The 16,297-nt window shown below is 43.2% G+C and overlaps 2 protein-coding genes across 2 annotated transcripts in view; one reads left to right on the top strand and one right to left on the bottom strand.

Annotated features, from left to right (window-relative positions):
* Nucleotides 1-11,120: 11,120 nt before the first annotated feature.
* Nucleotides 11,121-14,085, top strand: LOC120058515 (60S ribosomal protein L8). Its single transcript, XM_039007228.1, has 5 exons — nucleotides 11,121-11,301; nucleotides 11,446-11,587; nucleotides 12,440-12,658; nucleotides 13,194-13,309; nucleotides 13,891-14,085. Exons 1-5 carry the CDS (start codon nucleotides 11,164-11,166, stop codon nucleotides 14,047-14,049), a joined length of 774 nt encoding a protein of 257 aa, XP_038863156.1. The 5' UTR covers nucleotides 11,121-11,163; the 3' UTR covers nucleotides 14,050-14,085.
* A 424-nt stretch (nucleotides 14,086-14,509) lies between these two features.
* The window catches only part of LOC120058514 (probable ubiquitin carboxyl-terminal hydrolase FAF-X), a 75,559-nt gene continuing 73,771 nt past the window's right edge, over nucleotides 14,510-16,297 (bottom strand). The window contains exon 49 of the mRNA XM_039007227.1: nucleotides 14,510-16,212. Within this exon, the coding sequence (XP_038863155.1) occupies nucleotides 16,024-16,212 (189 nt within the window). The 3' untranslated portion in view covers nucleotides 14,510-16,023. The remainder of the gene's footprint in view (nucleotides 16,213-16,297) is intronic.

Below are 16,297 nucleotides of genomic sequence, written 5' to 3'. Positions count from 1 at the left end.
CATACCACCAACTGACCAAACACCATACCACTATTACATACCACCAACTAACCCTACACCATACCACTATTACATACCACCAACTAACCTTACACCACTATTACACACCACCAACTAACCCTACACCATACCACTACTATGTACCACCAACAAACCCTACACCATACCACTATTACATACCACCAACAAACCCTACACCACACCACTATTACATACCACCAACTGACCTTACACCACTATTACACACCACCAACTAACCCTACACCATACCACTATTACATATCACCAACTAACCTTACACCACTATTACACACCACCAACTAACCCTACACCATACCACTACTATGTACCACCAACAAACCCTACACCATACCACTACAATGTACCACCAACTAAACCTACACCATACCACTATTACATACCACCAACTAACCTTACACCACACCACTACTATGTACCACCAACAAACCCTACACCATACCACCATTACATACCACCAACTAACCCTACACCATACCACTATTACATACCACCAACTAACCGTACACCACTATTACATACCACCAACTAACCCTACAACATACCACCATTACATACCACCAACTAACCCTACACCATACCACTACTATGTACCACCAACTAACCCTACACCACACCACTACTATGTACCACCAACAAACCCTACACCATACTACTATTACATACCACCAACTAACCCTACACCATACCACTATTACATACCACCAACTAACCATACTACTATTACATACCACCAACTAACACTACCCCATACCACTATTACATACCACCAACTAACCCTACACCATACTACTATTACATACCACCAACTGACCATACTACTATTACATACCACCAACTAACCCTACCCCATACCACTATTACATACCACCAACTAACCCTACACCATACCACTGTTACATACCACCAACTAACCTTACACCATACTACTATTACATACCACCAACTAACCCTACACCATACTACTATTACATACCACCAACTAACACTACCCCATACCACTATAACATACCACCAACTAACCCTACACCATACTACTATTACATACCACCAACTGACCATACTACTATTACATACCACCAACTAACCCTACCCCATACCACTATTACATACCACCAACTAACCCTACACCATACCACTGTTACATACCACCAACTAACCTTACACCATACCACTATTACATACCACCAACTAACCCTACACCACACCAATATTACATACCACCAACTAACACTACACCATACCACTATTACATACCACCAACTAACCCTACACCATACTACTATTACATACCACCAACTGACCATACTACTATTACATACCACCAACTAACCCTACCCCATACCAGTATTACATACCACCAACAAACCCTACACCACACCACTATTACATACCACCAACTGACCTTACACCACTATTACACACCACCAACTAACCCTACACCATACCACTATTACATACCACCAACTAACCTTACACCACTATTACACACCACCAACTAACCCTACACCATACCACTACTATGTACCACCAACAAACCCTACACCATACCACTACAATGTACCACCAACTAAACCTACACCATACCACTATTACATACCACCAACTAACCTTACACCACACCACTACTATGTACCACCAACAAACCCTACACCATACCACCATTACATACCACCAACTAACCCTACACCATACCACTATTACATACCACCAACTAACCGTACACCACTATTACATACCACCAACTAACCCTACACCATACCACCATTACATACCACCAACTAACCCTACACCACACCACTACTATGTACCACCAACAAACCCTACACCATACTACTATTACATACCACCAACTAACCCTACACCATACCACTATTACATACCACCAACTAACCATACTACTATTACATACCACCAACTAACACTACCCCATACCACTATTACATACCACCAACTAACCCTACACCATACTACTATTACATACCACCAACTGACCATACTACTATTACATACCACCAACTAACCCTACCCCATACCACTATTACATACCACCAACTAACCCTACACCATACCACTGTTACATACCACCAACTAACCTTACACCATACTACTATTACATACCACCAACTAACCCTACACCATACTACTATTACATACCACCAACTAACACTACCCCATACCACTATTACATACCACCAACTAACCCTACACCATACTACTATTACATACCACCAACTGACCATACTACTATTACATACCACCAACTAACACTACCCCATACCACTATTACATACCACCAACTAACCCTACACCATACTACTATTACATACCACCAACTGACCATACTACTATTACATACCACCAACTAACCCTACCCCATACCACTATTACATACCACCAACTAACCCTACACCATACCACTGTTACATACCACCAACTAACCTTACACCATACCACTATTACATACCACCAACTAACCCTACACCACACCAATATTACATACCACCAAATAACACTACACCATACCACTATTACATACCACCAACTAACCCTACACCATACTACTATTACATACCACCAACTGACCATACTACTATTACATACCACCAACTAACCCTACCCCATACCAGTATTACATACCACCAACTAACCCTACACCAGACCACTGTTACATACCACCAACTAACCTTACACCATACCACTATTACATACCACCAACTAACCCTACCCCATACCACTATTACATACCACCAACTAACCCTACACCATACCACTGTTACATACCACCAACTAACCTTACACCATACCACTATTACATACCACCAACTAACCCTACACCACTATTACACACCACCAACTAACCCTACACCATACCACTACTATGTACCACCAACAAACCCTACACCATACCACTACAATGTACCACCAACTAACCCTACACCATACCACTATTACACACCACCAACTAACCCTACACCATACCACTATTACATACCACCAACAAACCCTACACCATAACACTATTACATACCACCAACAAACCTTACACCACTATTACACCATACCACTATTACACACCACCAACTAACCCTACACCATACCACTACTATGTACCACCAACTAACCCTACACCATACCACTATTACATACCACCAACAAACCCTACACCACACCACTATTACATACCACCAACTAACCCTACACCATACCACTATTACACACCACCAACTAACCCTACACCATACCACTATTACATACCACCAACAAACCCTACACCATACCACTATTACATACCACCAACTAACCCTACACCACTATTACACACCACCAACTAACACTACACCACACCAATATTACATACCACCAACTAACACTACACCATACCACTATTACATACCACCAACTAACCTTACACCACTATTACACACCACCAACTAACACTACACCACACCAATATTACATACCACCAACTAACCCTACACCATACCACTATTACACACCACCAACTAACCCTACACCACACCACTACTATGTACCACCAACTAACCCTACACCATACCACTACTATTACATACCACCAACTAACCCTACACCATACTACTGTTACATACCACCAACTAACCTTACACCATACCACTATTACACACCACCAACTAACCCTACACCACTATTACACACCACCAACTAACCCTACACCATACCACTACTATGTACCACCAACAAACCCTACACCATACCACTATTACATACCACCAACTAACCCTACACCATACCACTACTATGTACCACCAACAAACCTTACACCATACCACTATTACACACCACCAACTAACCCTACACCATACCACTATTACATACCACCAACTAACCCTACACCATACCACTATTACACACCACCAACTAACCCTACACCATACCACTATTACATACCACCAACAAACCCTACACCATACCACTATTACATACCACCAACTAACCTTACACCACTATTACACACCACCAACTAACACTACACCACACCAATATTACATACCACCAACTAACACTACACCATACCACTATTACATACAACCAACTAACCCTACACCATACCACTATTACATACCACCAACAAACCCTACACCATACCACTATTACATACCACCAACTAACACTACACCATACCACTATTACATACCACCAACTAACCCTACACCATATCACTATTACATACCACCAACAAACCCTACACCATACCACTATTACACACCACCAACTAACACTACACCATACCAATATTACATACCACCAAATAACACTACACCACACCAATATTACATACCACCAACTAACACTACACCATACCACTATTACATACCACCAACTAACCCTACACCATACCACTATTACATACCACCAACTAACCCTACACCATACTACTATTTCATACCACCAACTAACCCTACACCATACCACTATTACATACCACCAACTAACCCTACACCATACTACTATTACATACCACCAACAAACCCTACACCATACTACTATTACATACCACCAACTAACCTTACACCATACCACTATTACATACCACCAACAAACCCTACACCATACCACTATTACATACCACCAACTAACCCTACACCATACCACTATTACATACCACCAACAAACCTTACACCACTATTACATACCACCAACTAACACTACACCATACCACTATTACATACCACCAACTAACCCTACACCACATCACTATTACATACCACCAACTAACCTTACACCATACCAGTATTACATACCAGCAACTAACACTACCTCTATATTAACCTAACTTACCCTACACCCCACCACTATTACATACCACCAACTAACCCTGCACCAAAGAGTTTGCACCACCAGTTAACCCTACACCATACCACTACTACGTACCACCAACAAGCCCTACACTATACCACTATTTCATACCACCAACTAACACTACACCATACCACTATTACATACCACCAACTAACCATACACCATACCACTATTACATACCACCAACTAACCCTACACCATACCACTGTTACATACCACCAACTAACCCTACCACTATATAAACCTAACTTACCCTACACCATACCACTATTACATACCACCAACTGACCCTACACCATACCACTATTACATACCACCAACTGACCTTATACCATACCACTATTACATACCACCAACTGACCTTACACCATAACACTATTACATACCACCAACTGACCTTATACCATACCACTATTACATACCACCAAATAACCCTACAGCACTATTACACACCACCAACTAACACTACACCCCACCACTATTACATACCACCAAATAACCCTACACCATACCACTATATTGTGACGACCCTCCCACTCTGTCTGCCGGATTCTTTCTCTTTGCTCTTGTTTTCCTTAATAGGATGTCGGTGGGCGGAGCCAGGAGGGTCGTGAACGAAATGGGACACACGAAATGAGTAGACTCTCTCCAGGCAGACATTGATAGATTTTGGTTGTGGCATTTTTGTGGCCTATTGTTTGTTTGCTTTGGCACCTTTCAACACCCCTGTTACGTTCCCCAGTTTCTGTGTTGTATTTGAGTGTGTGTGTTTCAGGAGATGGCTTCCTGGAAGCCTCCCCAACCAGCTGATTGGTCGACTCAATGGCTAATGGATGATTAGAGAGCTGACCCCGCCCCCTCGTCAAGATGCAGCTGTATCCAATTAGACTCCTGAAGCTATATAAAAGCCAGTGTTCTGTTCAGGAGGAGAGAAGATTGAATATTTTGGAGAGAGAGAGAGAGAGAGAGAGAGAGAGAGAGAGAGAGAGAGAGAGAGAGAGAGAGAGAGAGAGAGAGAGAGAGAGAGAGAGAGAGAGAGAGAGAGAGAGAGAGAGAGAGAGAGAGAGAGAGAGAGAGAGAGAGAGAGAGAGAGAGAGAGAGAGAGAGAGAGAGAGAGAGAGAGAGAGAGAGAGAGAGAGAGAGAGAGAGAGAGAGAGAGAGAGAGAGAGAGAGAGAGAGAGAGAGAGAGAGAGAGAGAGAGAGAGAGAGAGAGAGAGAGAGAGAGAGAGAGATCTCCTTGCTGGAGAATTAGATTATGATATAGTGTTGGTTGTTTAACAGAAAGTGTGGTATGTAATGTGTTTGTTGCTTTGTCAAAGTTTCTTTAGTGGCCTGAGTTAGTTTACTCAGTTTTGTTGTAAAGTGTTTGTGAAATTGTTAATAATTATTCTGTTTCATTTGTTCTCAGGGGGGAAGGGGAAGGCACTTTGGGAGTGCTTAGGCAAGAGGCCCGCGGGCATACATATACCCGTAGTATATTCACTGTCTAGGCACACTAGGTAAGACCTGGGCGGACCACCCCCTGTATTTTGGTTAGGGCACCAGGTGGTGCTAAGATAGGTAAGTAGTGGGTAGGCAGGTTAGATAGGAGAGGGGGAAGCTTTGATATTTACTTTCTTTGCTTTGGTTCCGTCCAGCCCCTTTTCCCCATATTACCGTTTAAGGAAATAAATCCTAGTAAATGGTAAATTCTGACTTTTGTCATCCTTACTCGCACCTACAGTCCATACCTCTTTCACTTCACGGGGAGTTGAGTTGTAGCAGGGTGTTGCGTTCCCTCTTCTCAGAGGCGTGCGTAACAACCCCGCATTATCACATTTATGCATGCAAACACTCACTTACACTACTGATTACACACACCATTAATTATATTTAGTTTTCTTTATTTAATAAATACATTTTGTTATTCCTTGTCTCCACATCGTCTCACTTTTGTTACGAACTTCGAGCTGGTTCGTGACAATATTAACCTAACTAACCTTACACCATATCACTATATTAACCTAACTAATCCTACACCATACCACTATTACATACCACAAACTGACCAAACACCACACCACTATTACATACCACCAACTAACCCTACATGATACAACTATATTAACCTAACTAACCCTACACAATACCACTATATTAACCTAACTAACCCTACACAATACCACTATATTAACTTAACTATATCATGACACAAGGCGAGACCCAGATGCAGACACAAGAGGCAGATGGTTGGAGTTTAAGATGTTAAATAATCCAAAAAGGAATAGGCAAGAGAATGGTCGTGGACAGGCAAAAGGTCAAAACCTGTTCAGAGTCCAGGAGGTACAGAGTGAGTTAGGCAGGCAGGTACAGAGTCCAGAAACAGGTCAAAACCGGGAGGACTTGAAAAAGGAGAATAGCAAAGGCAGGAGAACGGGAAAAACCACTGGTTGACTTGGAAACATACAAGACGAACTGGCACAGAGAGACAGGAAACACAGGGATAAATACACTGGGGAAAACAATCTACACCTGGAGGGGGTGGAGACAATAACAAGGACAGGTGAAACAGACCAGGGTGTGACAAAGTAACCCTACACCATACCACTATATCAACCTAACTAACCCTACACCAGGCTGACGGCCCGGGACGCTTTCATTCAACACACCTTGTAACTCTTCTGAAAAAACTTTGGACACCCAAGTACATCTCTGCAGCTGCCACCACAACATCTATTTTCTGTGATTTACTTTCCATTTCTGTGGAACAGTTGATAACCATGGCAATGAATGCTAAGAAGCCAACCCTGCTGAAACACAAATTCGTATCACTCTGTATTGGCCTAGGCCTACTACTCACCCTCTACCCATCATCCTCTACTCTCTTCACTGCCTTAGCATACAACACCTTCTATTTTACTCTGACAACCTCAACCTGTCTCTCTCGCACCGGGCAACATGGATACCCCCACAATTGACACACACAGGTTTTTCCACCTTTGTCCCATGCCCTTCTGTACACTTCCCACATCTGGGAATCTCAGAAAATAATCACAAGTCCACTTCGATCTACATTCACCAATTTAACAATGAGACTACATATGGGTCAGCCAAAAGGCAGGGCTCCACTTTCTCCACTCCCACTGGGCCAGAATTGTACTTTGCATGACCATTGGGGTGAGGCTCGGACTCTGAGGTCTTTACCACATCTGCACCCTCACTTTCGTCAGGTTTCTGAGTCATCCGCTGTATTGTTTGCACAATACACACTGATGGCCTTTCTCCAATACCCAACTTCTGTTCCTTAGCTCAATTTACTAGTCTGGCTATCTCTCGCCTCTCCATGCTTGCAAAACGTGGGCTATTCAGCATCTGAGAGTAGCATTCATAAGCATTCCGGTTTCTGGAAGTGACGTCAGCCAGTCCCGCCAACCCGCAACCTTTTGCGTGGAAATATAAGTCTACCTTATCTGCTTTTTGCTCAGGTGAAGTGCGTATCGTAGTTAAGTAAATAATATAATTGCAAAAAATGTAAGGTAGTAAACATTTATTAAGATAGGAAATAAGGAAAGGAAGCAAGACCTTTTGCCACTTTGGCTGTATCTCAATCATATACGATACCTCAGTGAACTCAATCAATAATCTGAAAGGGCTCCTTTCCTTGTATCCTTCATCTGCAATTCAACACTGATCTGTAAGTGTTTGACAGGTTTAATCGTACCTTTAGTAGGTTCCCACATAGTACCCTGTCAGATCAGTACAGATAAGGAGAGGAGGAAAAAAGGCAAGAGGCTATGTAGCTTACATGGTCAAATGCGTTCTGCAGACCTCTCTCTCTCTGCCTCTTCCTTGCTATCTCTCTTTGCTTCTCCCCTGTTCCTTCCAGTTCCTACCTCCCCTCTATCTAGCTCAGTGATAAAGGAAAGGAGATAAGGAAAGGATCAAGGAAGCCATTTACGGTACTGAGACACAGCTCTGCCAGTGAGCCTGCCCAGTAGGCCACAATCCCAGTCGTTTGGCCAAGGTGGAGCATATATGGGAGAGATCAGGTGAATCAGAGGTGATTGGTTATATGGCAGAGCTTGGCTGTGGAAGATTTATGTAATAGCAAGCCACAGGGAGGAAGGGAAGTAGCGGGAGTTGGGAAGAAGGAATTATTGACCGTGTACCTTTGCTCAGTTGTTGTATGCATCAACCAATGGTTGCGTGCCACGCCATCGACTCTGCAGTCAGGTGTAACAGTACAACTTTAAACCGTCCCCTCGCCCCGACACGGGCGCGAACCAGGGACCCTCTGCACACATCAACAACAGTCACCCACGAAGCGTCGTTACCCATCGCTCCACAAAAGCCGCGGCCCTTGCAGAGCAAGGGGCAACACTACTAATAGGTTTCAGAGCAAGTGACGTAACTGATTGAAACGCTACTAGCGCGTACCCGCTAACTAGCTAGCCATTTCACATCCGTTACACTCACCCCCTTTCAACCTCCTCCTTTTCCGCAGCAACCAGTGATCCGGGTCAACAGCATCAATATAACAGTATAACTTTTAACCGTCCCCTCGCCCCGACACGGGCGCGAACCAGGGACCCTCTGCACACATCAACAACGGTCGCCCACGAAGCATCGTTACCCATCGCTCCACAAAGGCCACGGCCCTTGCAGAGCAAGGGGCAACACTACTAATAGGTTTCAGAGCAAGTGACGTAACTGATTGAAACGCTACTAGCACGTACCCGCTAACTAGCTAGCCATTTCACATCCGTTACACAGGCACCAGATTGCTATGACACATGATGTGGTTAGCTGATACGTCAAGTACCTATCCAGGTGTTGTAAGATCTGGCATGGGTCAGCAACGTCTGAGCAAGGGAACACAATGCTAGACACACTATAAGGCATCATAGTGAGTGAGACATCCCTGAACTTGACATCCCTGGATGCACCCTGCTCTGTGTGACCACTGTGTGTGTGGAGGGGTTTTGGGGTTAAAGTTAGGGTTATAGGGAAAATAGGATTTTGAAAGGGACTGAATTTTGTCTCCTCACAGGGTTAGTTGTACAAGACAGTGTGTGTAGGGAAGCTTTATAAAACACAAATAGATGTCTGCTAACGATTTGCTGTCATCTGCTGAACAATCAGATTTACAGCAGAAAAAAATCACGTGCCTACAGTTCCCATCAGACCCATGGTCTATCTCACCGGAAGAAATCGTCTAGCTCAACCTTACACTTCCTCTTTCCGTCATCGGGGTTTAGGTAGGAGAATGTTGATTTTATTCTCTTCACTGAATCCGAGTTAAATCTTGTATAATATACTATCATCCACTCGAAAAAAACCTTTGAAAACGTATAATAGACACTGTTAACTATAGTCGTTGTATCATTAAAGCGACAAAATTAGATTTTTAATGCGTTTTACATCTTAAGATGATTGTGGTGTGTATATGGGTGCGCAGTGACATGGGCTCCTTCCTCTTGATGAAGCAGTAATCACTCGCTGCCGGTTGCCCGGTTTTCTGGTTCTGTTATTTGTTCAGACGTTCCGTATTTATTATCCACGAGCCATCTACAGCCATTGCTGTATATATTTTTGTATTTTTTACCCAGTATTTATTTTCATGTTTAGTTTCTAGTTGCATAATGTAGTGAGTCGACACTGAACATTAATGGGTAACGTTAGCTAGCTAGCGTCGGCTAGCTAACGTTAGTTGACTGACAACTTTACAACCACATGCAAGTATTGTCCATTAACAGTCATTTATAAGTTAACAATTCCCCCTTCTTGCAGAGAAGGATTCTTACTTGATATCATGGTTGGTTAGGCAGCTAGCTAAGTAACGGGTATATAACTAAACGTCAGCTGCCAATGGCAGGTATATGTAGCGAAATTGTGTGTACTCAACGTTACACATGCATTCATGAACGTAGCCCTCCACCTTTTACACCGCTGATACTGTTATTATCTATGCATAGTCACTAACTCCACCTACATGTACATATTACCTCAACTAACCGGCCCCCGCACATCGACTATACCGGTACCCCCAGTATATAGTCTCGCTATTGTTAATTTACTACTGTTCTTTAATTACTTTGATATTTTATTAATTATTTGTATTTTTTTTAAACTGCATTGTTGGTTAGGGGCTTGTAAGTAAGCGTTTCACAAAGGTCTACACCTGTTGTATTTGGTGCATGTGACTAAGAGTTGATGTAATGTTGTCAAGTGTCTCTTGAACTGTTGAATTAGGTATACTTTGATCCTGGCTGTAACTGAATTCTCATTTTGTTTCCAGTCACAATGGGCCGTGTTATCAGGGGACAGAGGAAAGGTGCTGGCTCTGTGTTCAAAGCCCACGTGAAGCACAGAAAAGGTGCCGCTAAACTCAGACACATTGACTTTGCTGAACGTCATGGTTACATCAAGGGAATTGTGAAGGTAATGCTCTGAAAATATACATTTTTCATGATGCTGAAATATAGTTTTCTACAACGTCCCAAGTTGAGTTTGCCATGCATTGTTTTAAGAAGTTTTGTTTAAAACTATCTGCTTTGGACCTGACTTGACCGTTGTCTCCCTCAGGATATCATCCACGACCCAGGCCGTGGTGCTCCCCTGGCCAAGGTAGCTTTCCGTGACCCCTACCGATTCAAGAAGAGGACGGAGCTGTTTATTGCTGCAGAGGGCATCCACACCGGACAGTTCATCTACTGTGGCAAGAAAGGTGAGGAATGGAACTGGACATGGGGTTGATTACCTGTAGTATGCTTAGTGTGTGTCAAACACAGCAGTTGACGCCTCATCTAGGATATGTTTTGAACTATCTAGAATACCTTGTTACCTTAATAACAATACCCTGGTCAGCTGAACATAAGTCATGTCATGCCCTTGGACACCTTAACCCCCTAACGTCAACGTCCTAGCCCCCGCAGAAATCTGATTGGCATTTAAAAAAAATCAGATCAAAATCCATCTTTTTTTGGATGGGCTGCATCTCAATCAACCGCATGCGGCATTTTGCATCTGCAGTGGAAGATGGCAGTGCTACAGCAGTGTTTGTCAGACCATGAGATCTTGAAAACATTTGTAGCGTCTTAACGGTTTGGCCTCTACGACTCCCACAAGCGTCACGGGACCTGTCTGAAGTCGGTACTACCGATTTGCCAACTATTGTCTGTAGCGTCCAAATGGTTTAGGCTACACATTGTGACCCCTCTAAAGTTAATCTCACAAATATATGTTGTTATGCTCTAGGACTGTCACATCGTGTCTGAAGGTAGTCTGGTACCAGTTTAGAAAAGTAGTTTAGTGCCTAAAATAATTTCCTGATCTTAGCTCTATAGGAAAGATAAAACAAACTTTCTTTTGATTTTTTTTTCTTCTTTAATGTATGGATCTATTAATTCAATGTGCTTCTATAGGTTAATTGCAGTAAGGCCAAATTGAATGTTTAAACAAATCATTTGTATAAAAAAAACGTTGTCCTAAAATTGAATTGCTAAATGTTTGTATGAATATCTGAAAACAATTCCATATGCTAGCTTACACTCAAGGATTAATAACAATTATCTCTCAGCTCAGCTGAACATTGGTAATGTCTTGCCCGTGGGCACCATGCCTGAGGGAACCATCATCTGCTGTCTGGAGGAGAAGCCTGGTGACAGGGGCAAGCTGGCCAGGGCGTCTGGGAACTACGCCACGGTCATCTCCCACAACCCAGAGACCAAGAAGTCCAGGGTCAAGCTGCCCTCTGGCTCCAAGAAGGTCATCGCCTCCGCAAACAGAGCCGTTGTTGGTAAGAACATGAGATGTTTTGCTTTGTGTATATGTTGGTTAGCTGAAGGTTTGAGTTTTTCCTAATTAATGGTGAGGTGGATGCATTTCAGCATACTAGGCTCATTCTACTTAATTTCGTTATCAAGTCCTGTCAGCTGTTGTCAAACGTGTCGGTCTCAGAAGATGATTCTATGCGTCAGTGAATTCTACTAGAAGAAAAGCTGGAATGAGTAGGACATCCTGGCATTTAAAGCATACTTAATTTTCATAATGTAAAACTGTTCGCTACCCAAAATGCCTTTTTAGAAATGCAAGTACAGATATGGGGACACTGCCACTTTCTCATAAGGGTCTAATTTACAAATGTTTGTAAAATTAACCCCCTTGTCTTGATTAGAGGGAATCTGCTGCATTGAGAACAGGAAAACTAAAAAGCGTTTACTGCCATTCAGAATATGGGTCCTACCATGTGACATGGTTGCTTTCAGAACATATTGGCTGGTTAGGTAATCCTGTGCTACTGTTCACCGGAGTAATGGTTCTCTCGTCAACAGGTGTGGTTGCTGGAGGTGGACGTATTGACAAGCCCATCCTGAAGGCCGGTCGTGCCTACCACAAGTACAAGGCCAAGAGGAACTCATGGCCACGTGTCCGTGGTGTGGCCATGAACGTAAGTGGACATCTCTTCTGCATATTAGTTTATTTTGGGTAGGTTCATGTAAAACTTTAAGGTTAGATTTGGAAGTTCTACTTCAAGCAGTTGTTTTCCAGAGATGGTGTCATTCTCTGCACCTGATGTACCTCAGGTTTGTAGATGGCCCTACTAGGCTTGGGCGGTATCCAGGTTGTCAAACCGATATTTGGTAATACCGGCACTGAAATCTGAAGGTTAGCAATGTTAACAAGTACATGTAAAATCCAATGCTAAGGAGCGGATTGCCAACATTTTATAGTCGTGACAAACTATTTGCAGGACAGTTTAACTGCATGTACAAAACAAACAGCCATGCTCTTGATCCAGGAGGGGATTCTCACCACATAGCTAGATACTAAATAAGCAAACCTAATGCACAGATGTTAACTTAAAGCGGCAATTGCCACACCTGGTTTGGTAAAAAGCTGAGGCTTGTGATTTACCATGGCTAAGCCCCAACTACTATAAATGCTGTTGGTTACATTTTTCATGTTGGGGGCATAGAATTCATTCTTAGAACAGCTTGGCTGACTTTTTTCCCCTTTTCCCCCCTCTAGCCTGTTGAGCATCCCTTCGGTGGTGGTAACCACCAGCATATTGGAAAACCCTCAACTATCAGGAGGGACGCACCTGCTGGTCGCAAGGTCGGTCTCATTGCTGCCCGTCGTACAGGCAGACTGCGTGGAACAAAGACCGTCTCGGAGAAGGAGAACTAGCTGTCTTGATAATAAAATATGTTCCAAGGAAGCTAACCTGTGTTGACTCCATTTGTTAGGTTAGTGGTCCAGTGAAGTTGGAACCTAGAGGACTCGCTAACTGGTGAAATTGGGTTGGAGCAGACTAATCAAACACTGCATATTTCAGTGTTGCACCACAATGTCAAATCTAAAATGGGGCCTCATCACCTGAACACTTTGGCTGGTTCCTGACTCATTTACAAATACTGATGTGCCTAGTTAAAGGTTAAATACATGGTTATTCAGTATTGTATGGCCAGAATATATTTCAGTTCTGTGATTCCCATACTAGTGACCTACTGCAAAGCATGGAATCAGGATGATCATTTGACTTAGAGCTATCCACAAGTATGGGCACATTTACAGACCAAGTCTATTGCAAGCAGTAGCCTTCATGAGATAATCCAGAAAGTAAATGTACATAGACATTTTTACCAAGTCGGTTACATGAATACAATATTCCATGTTTATTTGCTTAGGGCACAATGCTTTTATATTTCTGTGCACAAAAAACCTCAGTGAAAGTTCAGTTCACATTGCGACTGTAGCTCCAGAATTCAACATCACACCATGGCCAAAACAAAAGTCGGCAAAAAACAGGGTGCCGAACTCTGTACAGTCAATACCTTTAAAAATAAGACAAGGACAAATGTTCATAAATCAAATTCTATTCTTTGTGTGAAATACAAAATAAATTCTATAAAATAAGAGCAAAGTATTATGGTGGGCAGAATATTTGGTATTTTAGACAAATCCCCAAAATACACACATTCAAGTTAGCAATTAAATAGTTTTAAATCCTAAAGAATTACTTAGCCCATGTTGCAACACGACTAACCAGCCGCTGCGGCCCAGGATCAGTGACCTTCCCAGGCTGGTCCATAGTGGACCAGCCTGGTGAGCTCCATGGAAGAGGTCAGGTGTTTGTCTAAGACTATTCTCTACCGAAGAGAGACAGAGACAAATCAGGTTTCATACATGGTGTTTCTCTCTCAAAAATGGACTGGCAAATGTTTAGTTGGATTATAATAATGTGCAATTGAAAAACCACTTTTTGCATTGGGTCAAAATACCACCCTCAATGTACAAGGGGAAGATGAGAGAAAAAAGCCAAAAGGAATTGTCCTCTGTAGCTGTGGATTAAGGACAGATGTTATCACATATCTTCCCTTGAGCTACACTATTCTGGTGAGAAGCCATGCTAAACGTTACAGCATATTAACTAGAGCTTCCAAAAGGATTTGAATTACCCCAACAAAAAAAAGGCAACGAGTTCCAGAACAATGTTGCATCACCATTTTTTCACATCAACCAAAACACCGTAAAAGTTCACCCAACCATTCCACATCTCACTAAAACCCACCCCAGCTCGTCAGTTGATTTGGCATGGGTCACGAGGTTGCCAAGGAGCTTACTAATAATGTGTCCTCCTAAAGGTAAATGACCGGTAACCGTCCGATGGCAGACCAAATATCACTGCTGAGCGGTGAGGGTGATGAAACAAAAATGAGCTTTTTTTTGTTATTTTTTTCTTATGTCATCCATTTTTGTTTCTCGCAAGATCTCTCCCAACAGCAAATCTGACAAAGTTACGCTGTTGGGGGGGGGGGGGTTCAATTTAACAGTCAAAACATAAACACACTATGTACACCTTTTTGTCATGTTGACAAGCATCGTCAGGCCTGGATATTCTATGTTCATTACAACACTATCCCCTCTGCAGTCCACAGCCCCCAGGTTCCAGTATGCAGAACCCAGGGGAGAGCACCCCCCCAGGCAGGCAGCACAGTAGCATGAGACTCGAGGGGGCCTGGAGAGGAGCTGTGAAGCCTGGCCCTGCCCTGGAGACCCCAAAGAGAGAGAGAGAGTCCCGATCAGGAGCTTGGTCGGTCACCTGGAAGGGAGAGGAAAGAGAGCAGGAGGCTGGAGGTACAGCAGGGGGGAGTGCTGGTGTTATTCCTTAGGTGAGGTAGGGGCCGTGGAGGTGGAGGGGACCTCCTCAGTGCTCTCCCAGTTTTCTTGTGCTCTTGGGCCGGGGCCGGGGTCAGGGCCTGGGGTAGAAGGGGCAGGGCCAGGGCGCTGGGGGTTGTTCATGAGCTGGGCAGCGGGGCCTGTGTATAGCTGTCCGTGAGGGGGGTTGTTCTGCGGGGGAATGAGAAAACAAAACCAGGTTTTTAGTGAAACTACTGATGTGCGATGGAACTTCTGACAAAATGTCTGTCATGAC

This window comes from Salvelinus namaycush, chromosome 13 (assembly GCF_016432855.1).
Source record: "Salvelinus namaycush isolate Seneca chromosome 13, SaNama_1.0, whole genome shotgun sequence".
Taxonomy (NCBI): Eukaryota; Metazoa; Chordata; class Actinopteri; order Salmoniformes; family Salmonidae; genus Salvelinus; species Salvelinus namaycush.
The sequence above is the reverse complement of the archived record's forward strand: the minus strand, read 5'-3'. Positions and strand labels throughout refer to the sequence as shown.

Coding starts and splice junctions, on each gene's coding strand:
- LOC120058515 (XM_039007228.1), top strand. CDS start 11,164: ATGGGCCGTGTTATCAGGGGACAGAGGAAAGGTGCTGGCTCTGTGTTC. Junction 11,302..11,445: donor ACATCAAGGGAATTGTGAAG/GTAATGCTCTGA, acceptor TGTCTCCCTCAG/GATATCATCCACGACCCAGG. Junction 11,588..12,439: donor CATCTACTGTGGCAAGAAAG/GTGAGGAATGGA, acceptor ATTATCTCTCAG/CTCAGCTGAACATTGGTAAT.